The sequence below is a fragment of the Spermophilus citellus genome (assembly GCF_964194105.1).
Source record: "Spermophilus citellus genome assembly, chromosome: 9".
Lineage (NCBI taxonomy): Eukaryota > Metazoa > Chordata > Mammalia > Rodentia > Sciuridae > Spermophilus > Spermophilus citellus.
The window spans coordinates 86,416,044-86,435,143 of NC_138191.1; the positions used below are offsets into that span (position 1 = coordinate 86,416,044).

General features: G+C 35.7%; 1 protein-coding gene across 4 annotated transcripts in view; it reads right to left on the bottom strand.

Moving 5' to 3' along the window:
- Positions 1-19,100, bottom strand: part of RAVER2 (ribonucleoprotein, PTB binding 2) — a 104,257-nt gene that overhangs the window by 5,820 nt on the left and 79,337 nt on the right. For 2 of the 4 annotated variants that reach the window (XM_081306342.1, XM_081306341.1), the window contains exons 7-11: positions 18,075-18,140; positions 17,806-17,917; positions 15,576-15,832; positions 12,640-12,751; positions 10,838-10,974 (exon numbers count right to left, since the gene is read on the bottom strand). In XM_081306342.1, coding sequence (XP_081162468.1) covers positions 10,838-10,974; positions 12,640-12,751; positions 15,576-15,832; positions 17,806-17,917; positions 18,075-18,140 — 684 coding nt within the window. Of the gene's footprint in view, positions 1-10,837; positions 10,975-12,639; positions 12,752-15,575; positions 15,833-17,805; positions 17,918-18,074; positions 18,180-19,100 lie in introns of all 4 variants that reach the window. The other 2 variants (XM_081306340.1, XM_081306339.1) reach the window with 1 other exon arrangement.

The following is a 19,100-nucleotide window of genomic DNA, read 5'->3' on the forward strand; positions in this document are numbered from 1 at the left end:
GAAAAGAATATAAACACATACTTTTCCTTCAACAGTTTACACAGATACTTGAAAAAACCTAGAGCTCTCCAGTTCAGGTGATGCTGAAGAATTGTATCTTTGGAAGCAAATAACTCACCCTGAGATATACATAAATATATCCCAGATGCTTTCTGTATGTTAACTCATTTAACGTTCAGAACAGCAGCCCTGGGAGGAAGGATGCTCAGAGAGGAACCCCCACCTCTGCACAGCCTGTGCTGGGATTTGCATATCCAGCCTGAAGTGTCAGTCAAATCTCAGTCTGAAGAATTCCAAAGAACACTTGGTCAAGATCCTACACATGTTTAATCCCTAAGCCTTGCCTTTCAGTGTGTATACTTCCAACAGAACATTCAAATCCAGAGAACTCCAACCTTCAGCAAGATCCTCCTTAGGGTGAGCTGAACTGCCCTATGAAATGTGAACTTCTACTCTTCCTCCCACCTCCCCCACTTTAAGGAACCACCATTTGATCCAGTTATCCCACTCCTCAGTATATATCTAAAATCATTTTTAAAAGTACTTTCCAATTTACTGTCTAGTCTTAATATAGAGACATCTGTGCTCCTGTAATTGTTGTTTAAATTAGGTTTAGATTTTTAAGCAGCATTTTATACGGTTAGTGTTTGCTTAAGGTTCTGATGTGTTGTGGTCCTCACAGCATTCCTTCCAATGTGCTCTTTTCCGCATTTTTCCCACTAGGTGGCAGCATTAGGCTCTGTGTGAAGGACCAAGCACCTTCTGGGTCCTTTTGTTCACCTTCTTTTTAGTTCTCTTTCCCCATCACAGCGTCTCATCACACAGTTCCCTGGTTCCTGCAGTCAGCTTCCTGGCAGGAATGATTCCTGGAGCCAGGGTGACACAGGAGCCCAACATGCAAGTCAATAGGCTGCAGCTCATGGCCCAGGTCAGATGAAAGCCTGAAGACAACAGTCACAGCAAACAACTGAGCTCAGTCTGAAAATGCTCTTCCATTATTGAAACCATGACAATGTCAAGCTGAAAAGTGGCTGAAGATATACTCTGACCTGTTTTACCATGATTAAAGGAGGGAAAATATTTTGTTTTTGTCAGATTATAATGAGATGTTCACCTAGGTACTAAAGGTATAATAAACTGGCTCAAAGCCTTCCCCCATAATGTGGGCTCCCATCCATGGGTGTACATGGAACTATTTATCTCTGCCTCAGAACCTGAAATTTCAAACTCAGCAAATTGCAACTAACAAGATAATTCAGACTACAGTGCTATGATCACAGCTAGAGTGTATGCTACAAATTTTTTTTTCTTAATTCTTAAATTTTTGGTACTGGGGATTGAACCCAGGAGCACTTTCATTACTGAGATACATCCCCAGCCCATTTTAAATTTTATTTTGAGACTGGGTCTCACTAAGTTGTTTAGGGCCTTGCTAAGCTGGTGAGGCTGGCCTTGAACTTGTGATTTTCCTGCCTCAGCTCCCAGAGTTGCTGGGATTATAGGCATGTGTCACCACACCCAGCAGCTACAAATCTTTGAATAACTACATCTGTTTCTGACTTAAGTTTTCTTAGTCACAGTTCAAATATTTAACACATGCAGTTTTTGACAAAATCAACTGCAGCTCAATGGCAATTCTAGTTCATTGTCATATTTAACTAGAGAAATGGGAGGGGTAGTCTACTTGAAATTGGTTTCTAATGAGACCCAGATTGGATCTGAAAAACTGATTTAACTTGTTTGGTTATCAGTAGACTTTCATGATCTTCAGAACATCAAATAAAAATGCTGCCTTCCAGGGCTGGGGTTGTAGCTCAGTGGTAGAGCACCTGCCTAGCATGAGTGAGGCACTGAGTTCGATTCTCAGCATCACATAAAAAATAAATAAATAAATAAAATAAAGTTATTGGAAAAAAAATGCTGCCTTCTATTTAGTACAGTGAAGGCTTGCTCTCTTTTTAGAGTCCAGTATTTGTTGATATTCACAAGGTTATTCAATTATCGCAATCTATTTCCAGAGCATTTCCATCACTCCAAAAAGGGATCTTGTACCTGTCAACAGTGAACCCCCAACTCTGCTTCCTCTGGTCCCCAGTAGCCTCTATCCACTTACTATTCCTATGGATTTGCCTATTGTGGACATTTCATACAAATGGAATCAAATAAAATGTGGCCTTTCTGTCTGGTTTGTTTCCAAAGTTCGTCCACGTGACCGTGTGGGTCAGTGCTTCATGTGGCTGAATAATATTCTATTCTATGAGTACGTGAAATTCTGTTTACTCATGGACAACCTTACTGGACACTTGGGTTATTTCCATTTGAGGCTATTATGAATGCTGCTGCTATGAAAGTGAACATATCAATTTGTATGTGGACATTAGGTTTTAAATTATCATGGGCATGTGCCCATGATATTTGATTCTTTGCCTCCTCTTTGCTGACATTCTCTATTTGGAGAGATGTGGGTCTCCTACTCTTAGATCCTTATGTGTGGTTTCCCTTAATTCTTTGAATGTGATAGTAAGTCTTTCTCTAGTAATGCTTCCTTACAAACATTTTCTATTACTTGCTCCCCCCACCCTACCATCATGTGCATGGGGCAGATTTCCTAATTTTTTGCATGTCTTCATTTTTGTTGCTGTTGTTATTGGAAACTGTTGATCATTTAAAGTAATACCACGTAGGAACTTTGAAAATCAGATTCTACCCCCTCTTTAGGATTTGTTCTTGCTTGGTGACTTTTATGAAATAGTTTTGTGAAGTTTTTGTCACGGTATACGCTATTCTGTTAATAACTAGATAAAGACTTCCTTAATTGCTCAGGCTTTGCACAAGGGCCGTGTGTATATTGGGCCCAGCTTTCTACACTGACAACTCTGCCTTAGCCTTCCCTTCCTGCTTATGTAGTACCTCAAAGGCAGTCAAAGTAACTGAGAGCGGAGGGCCTTCCCAGCTCTTTTCTGAACATGCATATAGCCCTATGTACCTCTATGACCTTGTGATATTCCTATAAGAGGGTCAGAGCTTTTCAACAAGCCCAGAGTTTTTCCTTTAAAGCTTTTTAGTTAGCATATTCTTTGCATCAGATGTTATCTACCACCCCAGGCAGCCACAACTTTAAACAATTTCCTCTAAATGCTATCAAAAAATTCCCCTAGGGAAACAGCTTTCTGTTCTGAGCAAGGTCTGAGGCAGGTTAAATAAAGACAGCCTTGTAAGTGGGGTCTTCCAGGGAACCAGCAAATGGGTCAAATAATGACAGTGGTCTGTAATGAGGCTTGTGGGAGTTCCCAACCCATGGCACCCCCTAAGGTGGATGCCAGCTTGCTGGTTTTCACTGTGATTTTGGATAGTGGAAAAGAAGGCAAAAGAACAGGGGTAGGGCAGATTAAAAGACACAAAGCCCTCTGTTTTTACTAAGATTCATCCATTGTTCTTGAATAAATGCTCTGTAAATTGCCACAAGCTTTTGTAGTCTTCTGGAAAAGTTGATTATGATCATTTTTTTTCTAGTTTTTTTTATGCTTCAATGGAGAAGAAATTGTTTGAAGGTTCTTTCTACTGTTTTGCTGATATTATCTATGGCTTGCATTTTACATTTAGGACTATGATAGACTGAAAATTAATTTGAATATGGTATAAGGCAAGAGCTGGGGTTCATTTTCCAATATAGAGAATGATATTTCTACTCTTTCCCCATTAAATAGTTTTGGCATTATGTCAAAAATCAATATACTGTTAAGTATGGTCTATTTCTAGACTCACTATTGTTATCAGAAAAATTCCCCTAGGGAAACAGCTTTCTGTTCTGAACTGTCTACTTAGTTTAACTATCTACTTAGTTAAAAATGTTGTTGTTCTACTTCATGTAAAACGTGAGAACCTTGAGACCAAAATTTCATTTACCTTATGCTGAATTTCCATGTAGATTTTTGCAGCTCCTACCCTTGCTTTTTCTAATTTCTGTTTTTAAAATTTGATTTTTTCTTTTTAGATATACATGAAAGTAGAGTGTATTTTGACATATTATACATACATGGAATAAAATTTATTCTAATTAGGGTCCCATTCTGTGGTTGAACATGGTGAGGAGTTTCACTGGTGGTGTGTTCATATATGAACATAGGAACATTATGTCAGATTCATTCTATTTTTCCTATTCCCCTCTCCCTCCCTTCCCTTCATTCCCTTTTGCCTAATCCACTGAATATCTATTGTTCCCTCCCCACCTATTGTACATTAGCATCTGCATATCAGAGAGAATATTTGACCTTTGGATTTTGGAGATGGGCTTATTTCACTTAGCATGATAGTCTCCAAGTTCCTTCCATTTACTGGCAAATGCCATAATTTCATTCTTCTTTATGGTTGAGTAATATCCCATTGTGTATATGTACCACATTTTCTTTATCCATTCATCCATTGAATTGTGAATTGAGCTGCTATAAACATTGATGTAGCTGAGTCACTGTAATATGCTGATTTTACACCCTTTGGGTATATACCGAGGAGAGGGGTAACTGAGTCAAATGATGGTTCCATTACAAGTTTTCTGAGGAATCTCCATACTGATTTCCAGAGTGGTTGTACCAATTTGAAGTCCCACCAGCAATGTATGAGTGGAACTTTTTCTTCAAATCCTCCATGCTTTTTCTCTTAACTGTCTTTGTACTATTGTCCAACATATTATATCTACATTTATTATAAACCCCATAATGCAATGTTGTAAATTTTGCTTCTTTTTTATTTATATATGACAGTGGAATGCATTACAATTCCTTTTATACATATAGAGCACAATTTTTCATATCTCTGGTTGTATACAAAGTATATTCACACCAATTCATGTCTTCATACATGTAATTTGGATAATAATGTCCATCACATTCCATCCTCATTTCTAACCCCATGTCCCTTCCCTTCCCCTCCCACCCCTCTGCCCTATCTAGAGTTCACCTATTCCTCCCATGCTCCCCCTCCCTATCCTACTATGAATCAGCCTCCTTATATCAGAGAAAACATTCAGCATTTGGTTTTTTGGAATTGGCTTACTTCACGTAGCATTATCTTCCCTAACTCCATCCATTTACCTGCAAATGCCATGATTTTACTCTCTTTTATTGCTGAGTAACATTCCACTGTGTATATATGACACTTTTTTTTAATCTATTCATCTATTGAAGTGCATCTAGGTTGGTTCCAACATTCAGCTATTGTGAATTGTGCTGCTATAAACATTGATGTGGCTGTGTCCCTGTAGTATGCTGTTTTAAAGTCTTTTGGGTATAGATCGAGGAGGGGGATAGCTGGGTCAAATGGTAATTCCATTCCCAATTTTCCAAGAAATCTCTATACTGCTTTCTATATTGGCTGCAGTCCCACCAGCAGTATATGAGTGTGCCTTTTCCCCCACATCCTTGCCAACATTTATTGCTATTTGTATTTATAATAGCTGCCATTCTGACTGGAGTGAGATGAAATTAGAGTAGTTTTGATTTGCATTTCTCTAATTATAGTGATGATGAACATTTTTTCATATATTTGTTAATTGATTGTATATCATCGTCTAAGAAGTGTCTGTTCATATCTGTGGCCCATTTATTGATTGGGTTATTTGGTTTTTTGGTGCTTAACTTTTTGAGTTCTTTATATGCCCTAGAGATTAGTGCTCTATCTTATGTGTGAGGTGTAAAGATTTGCTCCCAAGATGTAGGCTCTCTATTTACCTCACAGATTGTTACTTTTGCTGAGAAGAAACTTTTTATTTTGAGTCCATCCCATTTATTGATTCTTGACTTTAATTCTTGCACCAAAGGAGTCTTATTAAGGAAGTTGGGGCCTAATCCCACATGGTGGAGATTAGGGCCTACTTTTTCTTCTATTAGACGCAGGGTCTCTGGTTGTATTCCTAGGTCCTTGTTCCATTTTGAGTTGAGTTTTGTGCATGGTGAGAGATAGGAATTCAGCAAAGTAGCAGGATATAAAATCAACACCTATAAATCAAATGCATTTCTGTGCATCAGTGACAAATCCTCAGAAAGAGAAATGAGGAAAACTACCCCATTTACAATAGCCTCAAAAAACAAACAAACAAAACAAACAAATCTTGGGAATCAACAAAAGAAGTGAAAGATCTATATAATGAAAATTACAGAACCCTAAAGAAAGAAATCAAAGAAGACCTTAGAAGATGGAAAGATCTAATTTGCTCTTGGATAGGCAGAATTAATATTATCAAAATGACCATACTACCAAAAGCACTATACAGATTTAATGCAATTCTAATAAAAATCCCAATGACATTCCTCATATAAATAGAAAAAGCAATCATGAAATTCATCTGGAAAAATAAGAGACCCAGAACAGCTAAAGCAATCCTTAGCAGGAAGAATGAAGCAGGTGGCATTCCTATACCAGACCTTAAACTAGACTACAGAGCAATAGTAACAAAAGCAGCATGGCATTGGCACCAAAACAGACTGGTAGACCAATGGTACCAAACAGAGGACACAGAGACTAACCCAATTACAATTATCTTATATTAAACAAAGGTGCCAAAAACATGCATTGGAGAAAAAATTGCCTCTTCAACAAATGGTGCTGGGAAAACTGGAAATCCACAAGCAACAAAATGAAATTAAACCCCTATCTCTCACCATGCACAAAACTCAATTCAAAATGGAACAAGGACCTAGGAATAAAACCAGAGACTCTGCGTCTAATAGAAGAAAAAGTAGGCCCTAATCTCCACCATGTGGGATTAGGCTCCAATTTCCTTAGTAAATTTTACTTTTAAATAAATCAAAAGAACAATCTTTTATTTACCAGTTCTCTTAATAGTGGTTGTATAGATAGTGAAGGCAATCTATGGATAGAAGTCAAGGATGATGCTAAATATCCTGCAGCACACAGAATAGTTCACCAAAAGAGAAAATTACATAGCTCCAAATGTCAATAGTGTCAGGGCTGAGAAACCCATCAAAATAATATGCATTGTTGTTGTTGTTTAAAATTTTTTTACATGCATTGTTTATATCAATTACTTTCAAGATTCTCTCTTTATAGCTGTGTTTTTCAGCACATTAACTATAATGTGGCTATGCAAAATTCTACTTTTTTTGCTTTGCAAGAAAGGTCTCTGTGTCTATTAAATCTGTTTTTTGAAGCAAATTTGGAAATTTTTATTATTACTTTTTTAGATACTTTATGCTCCATTTATCTTCCTCCTCTCCTCCTCAGACTCTACTTACATGTATTTTAGACTGATATTTAACTTAGGTCCTTGAGAATGTATTCATTGCTCTTCAATCTCTTTTCTCTTTTTTCTTCCAATTGACTTATTTATTTTATCTGTTTTTATGTTTATTGAATCTTTTTTTTCCTGCTTGTCCCAACCTTCTGTAATGTCCATCCATTATATTTTTTAACACGAGAAATGATACTTTTCAATTCTAGAATTATTCAGTTGTTTTTAAATGCATACTTTTTAGCTGAGATTTCCTATCTGCTCATTAAATCCGTCTTTTCCTTTAAGTTGTTAGCATATTTATAATAGCTGCTTTAAAGTCATTGTCTATTAACACCAACATCTGGATCAACTTGGGGTCAGTTTCTAGAAACTGCTTTTTCTCTTAACTATGGGGCATACTTTTTTGTTTCTTCAAATATCTAGTAATTTTTGTTTACTGGACTTTGTGAATGAAATGTGTAGAGAACACAGATTCTATTACACTCCTCCAAAGAGTGTTTTGTTCTAGTTGTAGAAAGAATTAAATTTGCTGAACTTAAATTCAAAACTCTGTCTTTACCCGGGGTGGAGCTGACTCTCTCCTCCCTTCCTCCAGCTGCTGTTCTCCACCAGGTCTTCAGAGTCTCCCTCAAGCTGAGTGTCCATACGGATGTTGAGGCTCCAACCCACGCAACTTCCTTTTTCCTAGATTTTACCTCTTACTTCATAGACTCACTAACAGTCCTAGAAATCTGTCTTCCGACTCTTCAAGTGGTTAAGACTGAGAGGATTTCTGCGCAAACTAGACGCTGGTATTAGGCAAAAAGCAACAGAGACAAATTCCATTCCTGCAGAGTCCCCATCTTTCAGGGGCTAATTCTGCCTGCTTTGGGTCATTCTCCAATGTCTTCAAATAACAGTTTTCTCTTCATATTTAGTTCAGTTTTTATAAAAGTTATCTGTAGGAGGGATGGTGTGTTATAAGCAACTTCACTAATACTGGAAATGCCAACTATTGCATTTTAAAATGTGAGAGTTTTATTTGAAACAGAAACTATTCTATTCATCCATGCTTTAACATATCCAATCTCTCTTAATCCTTATGCATTCAAACCTACACACAGGGCTGGAGTTGTGGCTCAGTGGTTGAGCACTTGCCTAGCATTCATGAGGCACTGAATTCAATCCGCAGTACCACATACAAATAAATAAATAAAATATTGTGCCCATCTACAACTAAACATTTTTTTAAAAGAAACCTATACATATAGTTTCTATGAGATACTACTTCCACGCCTAAAGAAATTTCTCTGTATGATGAAGATAATGTAGACTCTGGGTTCAGAGGAACCATTTACTAAGTGCATGACTTTGGAAAGACTATTTACTCCTTTATGCTTTTTCACTTGTATTATGCAGGGAGTATTTTAAAGCTCACAGGCTTGTAGGAAAGTTTAAGTGCGTACACTGCCTAGCATGTGTAAGGCTCTGGGTTTGAACCCCAAGACGGCAAAAAATAAAACAAAAATGCTTACTTTGCAATGTATATGCCGAGTGTTAGTAATAAAACAAAAATTGTTAGTTCCTTTTTCTTAAATCTCTTCCTCCATTCCAGCTGTGGCAACGGTACGAGGAATTCCTAACACATGACCACCTTTTTCTAGTTGCTTTATTCCATTAGTAATATTTAATTAAGTTTACTTTATGAGGATAAGAGAGAGAGAGAGGGAGACAGAACACATCTCACTCTATGGACAAGCACCAGGAGGAAGCAGGGAGTGTCCAAGGGGACAGAAAACCCACTCCTCCACAGCGTCTCCGGATAGACAACCCTGAGGCCGGAGGAAGCAGGGGACGCGAAAGGCACGTTTATCACAACTTCCCTCATGTAAACGAGAGTCTTTCCACAGATGTGACATGTATAAAACAAACCACACTGACCCACAAAACAAAACTCCTGAGATAAGTGAGGCTGATTTCAAAAGTGAAATAAAAGAAATGGAAAGGTCAGTACAAAAATAGTTTTTGAAGCTTAAAACACACATTGAACTAAATTTTAAAAAATGCATTGTGCTGCTCCTGTTTAGAAGAATAAAGAGTATAGATGCACACACAGTCCTTATCTAAGTAATTATTTAAAATGTTCATAACCAAGATAGGACCTCAGCGAAACAAGAGAGTGCTTCTGGGGCAGCAGGGCCTGACCGCTGTTCTTCAAACTGAAATACGCTGCTACCCACCTGCGGGACTTTCCAACCCCTGGTCCTCCATCTCATCCAGATATGTGAGAGACTTTGCCACATATCTCACAAATATCCAGCTATGCCATTTTTAAAATGGAAATAGAACTGTGTTTCTAGTACTCTTTCATAAAAGCATAGTCAGCCATTAATTGTCCTAAGTGAATTAAATTAGTATTCTCTTCTAAGTCCATTAGAGACAGAGAAGGCAAACGTAAAATTGCTGCAGGGAAATCTAAGTGGAGTTGCTGCTCCGATAGACAGAACAGGGCTGAGAAGCTGTCTGCTCTCAGAAATAAGAAAGAATCAAAACTGCTAATTATACAGCTCCGATGACTGCATAATCATATAGTGCTGACGTGATGATGTACATGCTCAGTTTAAGTTACTTAGAATAGGATGAAGATGAAAGAGGCCATGTCAAATTGACATCTAGGTCGTGACACAATATGCCTCTTCAATCTAATGTAGCATGATACTCCCTACCCACAGGTTCTGTGTCCACGGATTCCATCAACTGCAGATTGAAATTATTAAAAACAAAACAAAACATTGCATCACTACTAAACATGTACAGACTTTGTTGTCATTATCCCGTAAACAGCACAGTATAACAACTATTCACACAGTGTTTACAGAATAACAGGTATTGTAAGTAATCTAGAGATGGTTAAAGGTATGCAGGAGGCTGTGCATAGAATGTATGCAAATAATACACCGTTTTACATAAGGGAGTTGAGCATCTATGAATTTCCATATTCATAGGAGGTTCTGGGAACAAATTCCCTACAGATACTGAGGGATGATTGTATCTGGCTTAAAATTAAAAGTTAGTTTAGCAGAGTCTGTAAAAATGATCATCTTTGTACATCTATAAACAGTGATGAAGAACAGAGGCATTTTCTTGGATTTCTTGGGTCTATACTTGAGTAAGACGGTGGACAGCAGAGTTTTTCTGCAGTCAGATAGTAAATATTTATTCTTGTAGACTGTGTGTGTGTCAGTTGTAACTACTTCTCTCTCATTGTAGCATGACAGCACCTCAGAAAACATGTAAATGAATGGATGTGGCTATGTTCTGATATAATTCTATTTACAAAAACAGGTGGTGGACTGGATGTAGTAAGTAGGCTGTTGTTTGAAAACCACTGGTATAAACAACAAAAGGTAAATATCTAGGACAAACTATTCTAAACAATCTCTGAAACACATTCCTAAATTTCAAATGGTGAACAAGAAATACATATAGATGGGTGAAATTTCATGGGTCTATAATAACATTAAACACATTGCAATTTCATTTTCAGTGAACTCAATATGTGATTGAACCAATTTTTCTATATATCATCTGAACCTGAGAATCATTTACCTGTGCATAATCACCAAAGGGCGGAGAATAAGCAATGCACTTCTCCAACGTATGCTGCGATTCATTTCCCTGAGAGATCACATCCAGAATGTTGCTTGAAATTCCAGTCTTATGTAGAGTGGTTTTACTTGCAGCAGCTAAAGGCAAAATAAATACAATCTAGATTGTTCTATCGAAAATTATAAACAGAGTGCAAAACTCATTAACTAACACAACAACTCTATACAACACAACTTTTAGTTTGTGAATATATATTTATGTTTGTTTTTCCCAGGGCAAAATATATATAGTATGTGATATTGTTTCATTTATTTGGAAAAACTAAAAATGAAAGTTTGCCCCATGGATAAAATAACTATGATGGAAACATTTAAACATACATATCTAATTTCTACAACAAAGTATACAAAATGTAAATTAAACATTCTTGTTCAAGCAATGGTTGTCATCATCAATTTTTAGGCCAGATCAAAGCAGAGTCAGCATATTTAAAACATATTTAATTTTTTTTCTGATTTTTTAAAAGATAAAAAATTAATATTTAGGTTCAAGAGGACACTTTGTAAAATACAGAAGATGTATATTAAAAATGAAATTAATCTTTAATTTCTTTTCATTCAATCCTATTCTTTCTGGAGGTAACAGATGAGAATTTATTTCCCCAGATTTACTTCATATATTTATACAAATATATGTATAGGAGAATATATAGCTTTAAATAAACATAAATTGAATCATTTTATGGATATATTTGCTTTCTCCACTTAAAATATGCTTCAGTGATTATTTCATATGAATGATTAAGAAGTTGCAGGGTTCTGGTTTATGATGAGCTATTTATTTACCCATTCCCTTACTGATAAACAATATGTTCCAAATTTTCACTATGGACAATCAACATTGCAGTGACTACCATTGTGTCTAGAGCACACATTTGTGACCTTAAAAATATTTGAGTGGGGATGGGGTGGGAGGGGGCTGGGGTTGTGGCTCAGTGGTAGAACGCTCACCTAGTACGTGTGGGGTGCTGGGTTCGATCCTCAGCATCACCTAAAAATTAACTAAAGGTATTGTGTCCAACTACAACTAAAACAAAATGTTTTTAAAAAATATTTGAACAAAAATATAAATATTTGATTCATATTAATTGGAGAACTGAGAAGGTCCTCAAGAAAATAAATGGGGTGACAGAAGAGTGGATGTATAATACATGAAAATATTACAGTAAATCCCATTAATCTGTACAGTTTAAAAAGTTGTATAAAGTCAGAAATTATTTTCTAGCAATATTCTATATAATCAGCCCAATCTTGTAACTACTTAGAATTTTTCAAGAACAAAAAGAAATATATTTTATTAGAAGTCACCACTCAATTAAATATCAAAAATTAGAACTAAAAAAAGTAAGTGAGAATTTCATTTCTACTGATTAGTAGTCATGAATTTGGGGGGTATCCAAAACTCTGTATACATTAGAGGTTTACATTTCTGGTTTATAAATAATTATAGTACTGCCAAATAATTCTTTGCCCCCATTAATTTCAATCATAATTCAACAATCCAATAGAACGATTACATTCTTAATAAAATACTATTAAAATATTTTTCTTAAATGAAGTAGTATTCAATTTAAGTGTCTTAATTTCAATTTGTTTTTTTCAATTTAAAGAGTGAAGTTATGATTTATGGCTTAATTTGGTTAACAGAAATTATTTGCTTTCCATTGATAAAAATTAAAGTAAAACCCATCATAGAACTTGTCCAGTAAAACTGCAAAACAACTGATAGTGGCCCCCACTTACATGATAAGCACACACTGGGCAACACACTTGCCAGATTCAAATACGGATTTTTACTGAGTCTGATTTCTTTTGGTGGTTCTCCCAAGAGTGAAGTCTGATTCTTAGAGGCAGCCTATTCATCAAAAACAAAAGATGGAGCATTTAATAAGAGGTATAGGAAAATAAAGATGCAAAATAGAGAAATACTTATTTTTCAATACATCTAGTCTACTGTGATTCAAATTTGTGGAACCTAAACTTTGATGATATAAACTTACAAAATATATACAAATTTTGATTAAAATTATATTTTATCTGCTATTATTTTAAAATTACTTAAAAAACCTTCTAGAACCACACTATTTTATTTTTTTCTAATATTTATTTTTTAGTTGTAGTTGGACACAATACCTTTGTTTTATTTATTTATTTTTATGTGGTGCTGAGGATCGAACCCAGGGCATCACTCACACTTAGGCAAGTGCTCTACTGCTGAGCCACAGTCCCAGCCCCTAGATACACACTATTTTAGAATTAAAATAGAACTAAAGAAGGCTGTTATGGCTCAGTGGTAGAGTGCTTGTGTAGCACGTGTGTGTGTGTTTGTGTGTGTGTGTGTGTGTGTAGCGCTCGCGCTGGGTTCGATCCTCAGCACCACATAAAAATAAAATAAAGGTATTGTGTCCAACTATAAGTAAAACAAAATGTTTTTTTAAAAAAATAGAACTTAAGATATCCTGTCTAGCTTCTCACTTGAATCTGAAATAATTCATCTTCATCATGGAAAAAAATTTCTATATCACATCTCTAGAAATACAGATATCAATATTTATTATTATGATTCTTATTTTATATTATGTGACCACAAACCAAATAGCAAAACTGATTTACCTCTGGTACTAAAAATAATAGCAAGCAAAATAAGGGAGTTTAATAAAACCAAACTCTACATTTAGATGACGAGGTTAGACATTCACATTTCCTGAAAATGCATGTCACTATATTTTGATATGACTACTTAGGTATGAGGATTCTAGCATTTCTTTAACAGAAGAAAAAGATGAAATCGTGTTCTAATTCTTCAGTGTATTTCATATACTCTGACAGAATTTTTTACTTTTTAACTCTCTGATCATAAAGATTTTAAAATAAGACAATGTTCAGAATTATATAATTAAACCTAGAAGCTTGATTTTCATGTTTAATTGGCTTTAATTTTGTTTCCTAAACAGAATAAAGGAAGTATAACCTCCAAGAGGTTAAATTTATAGGGAAAAGGAATCCAGCAAAGAGCTCACACATTTTGTTTCTGAAATGTTCAGATTTGTGGGGTTATATACACATCAGAGGTTCTCAACTCTGGCTCTAAATGAGAATAAGTTATAAAGTTTTACAAAATACAAAATATTCCTATAAATAAAGGCCTAGAATCATGTGTCTTTACTGGTGAAGTATATTAGACATTTTAAAAGAAACTTAACATCAGTCCTTCTAAAATTCTTTCACAAAAATGTAGAAGGAACACATCCTAAATCATTCCATAAGACCAGGATTTGTCCTAGTATCAAAACCAGACAAAGACAATACCAAAAAACTATAGACCAATATCTCTTATGAATATTAAAGCAAAAATCCTCAACACATTTCTAGCAAACTGAATTCAGCAGCACATTAAAAGCATTATACCCCATGACCAACTGAGATTTATTCCTAGAATGCAAGAATAGTTCAACATGTGTAGGTTCATCTATGTAATATACCACAATAACAGAAAAAGGCAAGGAAAACCATGATCATCTCAATGCAGAAAAAGCACTGGGCAGAATTATACACCTGTTCATGATAAAAAGACTCAACAAAACAGGAACAGAAGGAAACTGTCTTAGCATAATAAAGTTATATATGAAAAGCCAACAGCTAACATCATATTCAATGACTAAAGACCAGAAACTTTCCTCTGAGATCAGGAGCAAGTCATGCCAATGCTTGCCTCTTTCTAGTACATAGTATTGCAAGTTCTAGCTAGATCAGTTCAGCAGGAAAGGGAAATAAGAAGCATTCAAATCACAGAATAAAAAGAAAACATGATCTTATAAATAGAAAACCTTACCCTCCGTAGTTCTAAACTGTTAGAATAAAATAATCTAGCAAAATTGCAGGATTAAAAAAAATCATGAAACCAAACATTGAACAAACTGAAAAGAACATTAAGAAAGTAATTCCCTTTATAAAAGCATCAAAATAATAAAATACCTAGGAATTAATTATGAAGGAAAAGTCTTGTAGTAAGCCTACAATACACTGTTGAAATTAAAAAAGATATAAATAAATAGAAAGATGTCCTTATAAATAATATCACTATTTAACTGGATCAGTATTAACGATTCTCCTAAACTCTTCCGAACTGTAAAATTTTGAGCTTTTATTAGCTCATATTCAATTTTTAAGATACCAAGTGTTTTTAAAGCCATTCTTTAGCACATACTTTTCAAAACAGCAAATAGTCATAAAATAAAAAATTCATATTGACAATATTTTACAATAATAGCATTAAAAACTCATTTTACAAAAATCAAAATTATTTTACTTATGGCATAGTACCACATGTCAGCCGGCATAATTTATCAAAAGAAGGATTTTTGTTTGTTTCTTTATAATAAAACGGTATTTTCAAAAGAGTGTGATGCTTTCTTCAATTTTGAGGCATAAATGCAAGCTACCAAAAATCATTTCACTGACAAGGCAATTATCTAGTTTGTCATCCATATGTAAATACTTTAGGCATATTATTAACCTCCTTTCAAGTATGAAAATGACTAGTTTATCCAAGTTCATAAATTTACCACCTATAAAATAACCATAACTTAGAACACCCTAGTATTAGAAACATGTCATGGCAGATACAATGTGAGGGGAACACATGCACAAACACGTCTGTGTCCTGGCCCTGAGCTCACCTCCGGGCCTTTTGGCTGACTCTGCTGCTGCTTATGGTGTCCTGTCAGCAAGCCTCCAACAGCAAGATTTGGAAAGCTCTGAAGGTAAGGCTGTGACCCTGAGAAATTTCCTTCTGCTATTCCCACGGAAGCGGTCTGTTTCTCCTGAGTATTCCCCAACCCTGACCCAGCTTGTCCAACAGTGTGCTGATTTGGGAAGAAAGGCAACATGCCCATTCCAGCTGTGATGGTGGTTTGAGTTGGAATCAGATTAGATGCTGCAGTGAACACAAATGCAAAAAAGCTGTAGTTAAACAAGATTTATTCACAACTGCCCTTTTGATTTTATTACTTTTGGGGGGCAAAAAAATGGAGAATCCTATTTCATGCCTCTCAAAGAACTGTTAAATTCAAAAGGTGAGGTTGGAAGTTATAAATTGCTGTATTCCTTTATGAAAAAACAAAAACCTACAAGAGTAGTTAATGTGAGCTGGGTAGAGTGGTGCATGCCAATAGTCCCAGCTATTTGGGAGGCTGAGGTTAGAGAGTCACTTGAGTACAGAAGTTCAAGACCAGCCTGGGTGACATAGCAAGATCCTATCCCATCTCAAAAAAGAAAAAAAAAAGTAATAATGCTTTTCTTATTTTCAACAACTTCTAAGATAATCTCAATAATATTTTAATTGTATTTTAGAAGTTCATATGCTTTTTGGCATGTAAGTTATATCGGTATTATTATTATTATTATTTTGTATTGGGCATTTAACCCAGGGGCACTTCACCTCTGAGCCATACTCCCAGCCCTTTTTATTTTTGAGACAGGATCTCCCTAAGTTGCTTAGGGCCTCACTTAGTTGCTGAGGCTGGCCTCAAACTTGTGATCCTCTTGTCTCAGCCTTCCAAGTTGCAGGATATATGTGCCACTATGCCCAGCTTATCAGTACTTTTAAAATAATATCAGTCACTGCAATTTGTCTGCTTTCATGTTTGAAGAGAACAAAAGTCTTGAGTCAAAAAGCTCTTGGACATTTTTAAAGTGAACCCCATAAGTCTGGTCAGCTGGCTTGCAACAGCTAATGAGAACCAATTGTGCATCTCTCTTTGCAACTGAATTCATTGTCTTCACATCTGTAATCTGAAATCAGCCATGGCTGGAGGGCTCACAAACAGAAATCTACAAATGACTCGAACCAAGACTTCTTTTTTAAACCTAGAGAGTTTGTTAAACACCATCATACCACTGATTGGTTGGTTTATTTTACTAAACGTTTAGAGATGGATACTTTGGGTTTTCTATGTTTGTTTGTTTTGGTCAGTACAGTAGTTCTTCTAACTTTTAGCAATATATTCATTTAGACACTGAATTTTTCATGTTCTTAGAGCAGCACATGCTATAGCAAATGGCTTATTATTTAACTTAATACAAGCAGGAAACATTTGCATAAGCTTTTAGTCAAAGGAAATTTAATTTTTTAGAAGGACAGACACTGTCATACAAAAAAAATTTTTTTTATTTCTAACTTAATTTTTGCCTGGTCATTTTCAATAGGCAGAACTGACTGAGTAATTTGGTCCTATGACTAGTTGATTTTATGTTAAAAAGGCTAAGTGTGCTCTCTACACTTAGTTAACTTTTAAATTATTAGCAGTCCTTTGTTTTTAGTCAGCATATTTATGCATAACTAAATTTTCAATTAAGCTTCAAACTGAAATCACCTTTCCAAATTACATTTAAAAAAATCTGGTATAACACCAGGCTATTGCTTTTCTATATATATATTCAGAAGTACACAGAACACATATCATACTTTTCTGTAAGTACTAATTTGAAGACACTTTTTAAAAGTAAAACAAATAAACTTTACATTCTAAGTACTAGATATTCCTTTTGTAAAAACTAAGAGCTTCTTATCCAGGCAAAAATTAAATGGATACATGTGTACTGTGCTGTCCGCCCAGTGGGCAGCATGTCAATCTCAAATAGATCTATGTCTTCCCCTCATACTGCTGTGAACCTGCATGAAATATTAAAGCAAATCCAACAAGGATCGTCTTATCTTGGCATGGAAGCAAGCCCATCAATAACTCATTAATATTAAAATAAAAATGTCAAGAAGGTTCTTAAAATTTCAAATGACTGAATAAAACTCAAATTTGACCTTCCTGTAAATAAAAGTAGAATACAGGTAGACTACATTTCAATCTCAAGTCTGACTGTTTACTGACTTCTCCATAAGCACACGCCATTTACTTTTATGGGCTTCTCCATGATGTCCCAACTCTGTTTTCAAGGGAAGCGCTGCTCCTATCCCAAGTGCAGTTTGAAGTATCATAGCTGGGGGTTCTCCAAGTAAGCCAGGTTTCTACAAGAGAAGGAGAGAAATAAGACTTTGCTCATGGCAGAAAGATATAACCTAATAAAAAGAATACACACATGAAATTTCACAAGCAATCTGCTTAACAGGCTGGTTCTACAAAAGGAATGAACTTATTTTAGAAGAAAAAAAATGCCAGACTTACATTATTAGTATGGATAGTCTCAGACTTCATCAACTGTTGCTGTGTCAGAGGCACATGAGAAAGATTCTGAAGGAATAAGTTAGAAGTATTACCCATAACTGAGCTCTGTGGAATGATAAAAACACTCGGTTAGTTTACTCTTGAAAAGCAACTTGTTGTAGAACTCAATTCATCTTCAAGTTCAGTTCTTGAGCTCATCAGAGTAAAAGCAACTCCTTTTTAAAATAATATTCTTTGCAACTTCAGCTAATAGTAATTCTTTTAATGGTACAGAAGAGGTGACCATGTGGTTATGAGACTAATTCCATATCCTTTCCCTCTTCATCCTCCTTTTCTCCCCTCTTTCTGAATTTAATGACAGTGATATTATATTTGTTTATTTATTTAATCATTTACTCAACAAATATTCATCGAGCACCTATGTGTCAAGTACTGCGCTACATGGTTAGAAATACAATATCATCTACATTCATGGATCATATAGTCCCCTGAGGAAGGGGGACTTTATAAAACCACATAGAATTACAAATAGTAAGTATATGAGGAAAAAAATTTGGTGAACCAACAGTGGAGGAATTTGATTTAGACAGGACAATCCAAAGAAGGTTTTCTTGAGGAACCACCTCTTGTGTTGTAATCTGAAGGTGCATCAATGAGTGGGTGAAGTCGCAGGTGGTTAGGAGGAGAGCACTCCAGGCACAGTGGGAGTAAAGACCTCAGTGGGAAAAATAAGGTCCTTGAGGTTAGCAAATACACGGAGCGTGAGACAGGAGGGCTGGCTTGTACAGGCCTTAAAGGCAAGGTCAAGCATTTTTGGCCTTTCTCCTAAAGTGAAGAGAACATTATCAATACTCTGAACTCCCCCTCTCATATCACTCTTTACACTTTATTGAAATCCACTGTTCAACATTTGTTTCCCCACAGTTTGTTCTTTTGTGTTACTGAGGATGAACCCAAGGTTCTGCGCATGACCGGCAAGCGCTCTGCCACTGAGCTCCATCCCCAGCCACGACTGTCTGAAATTCT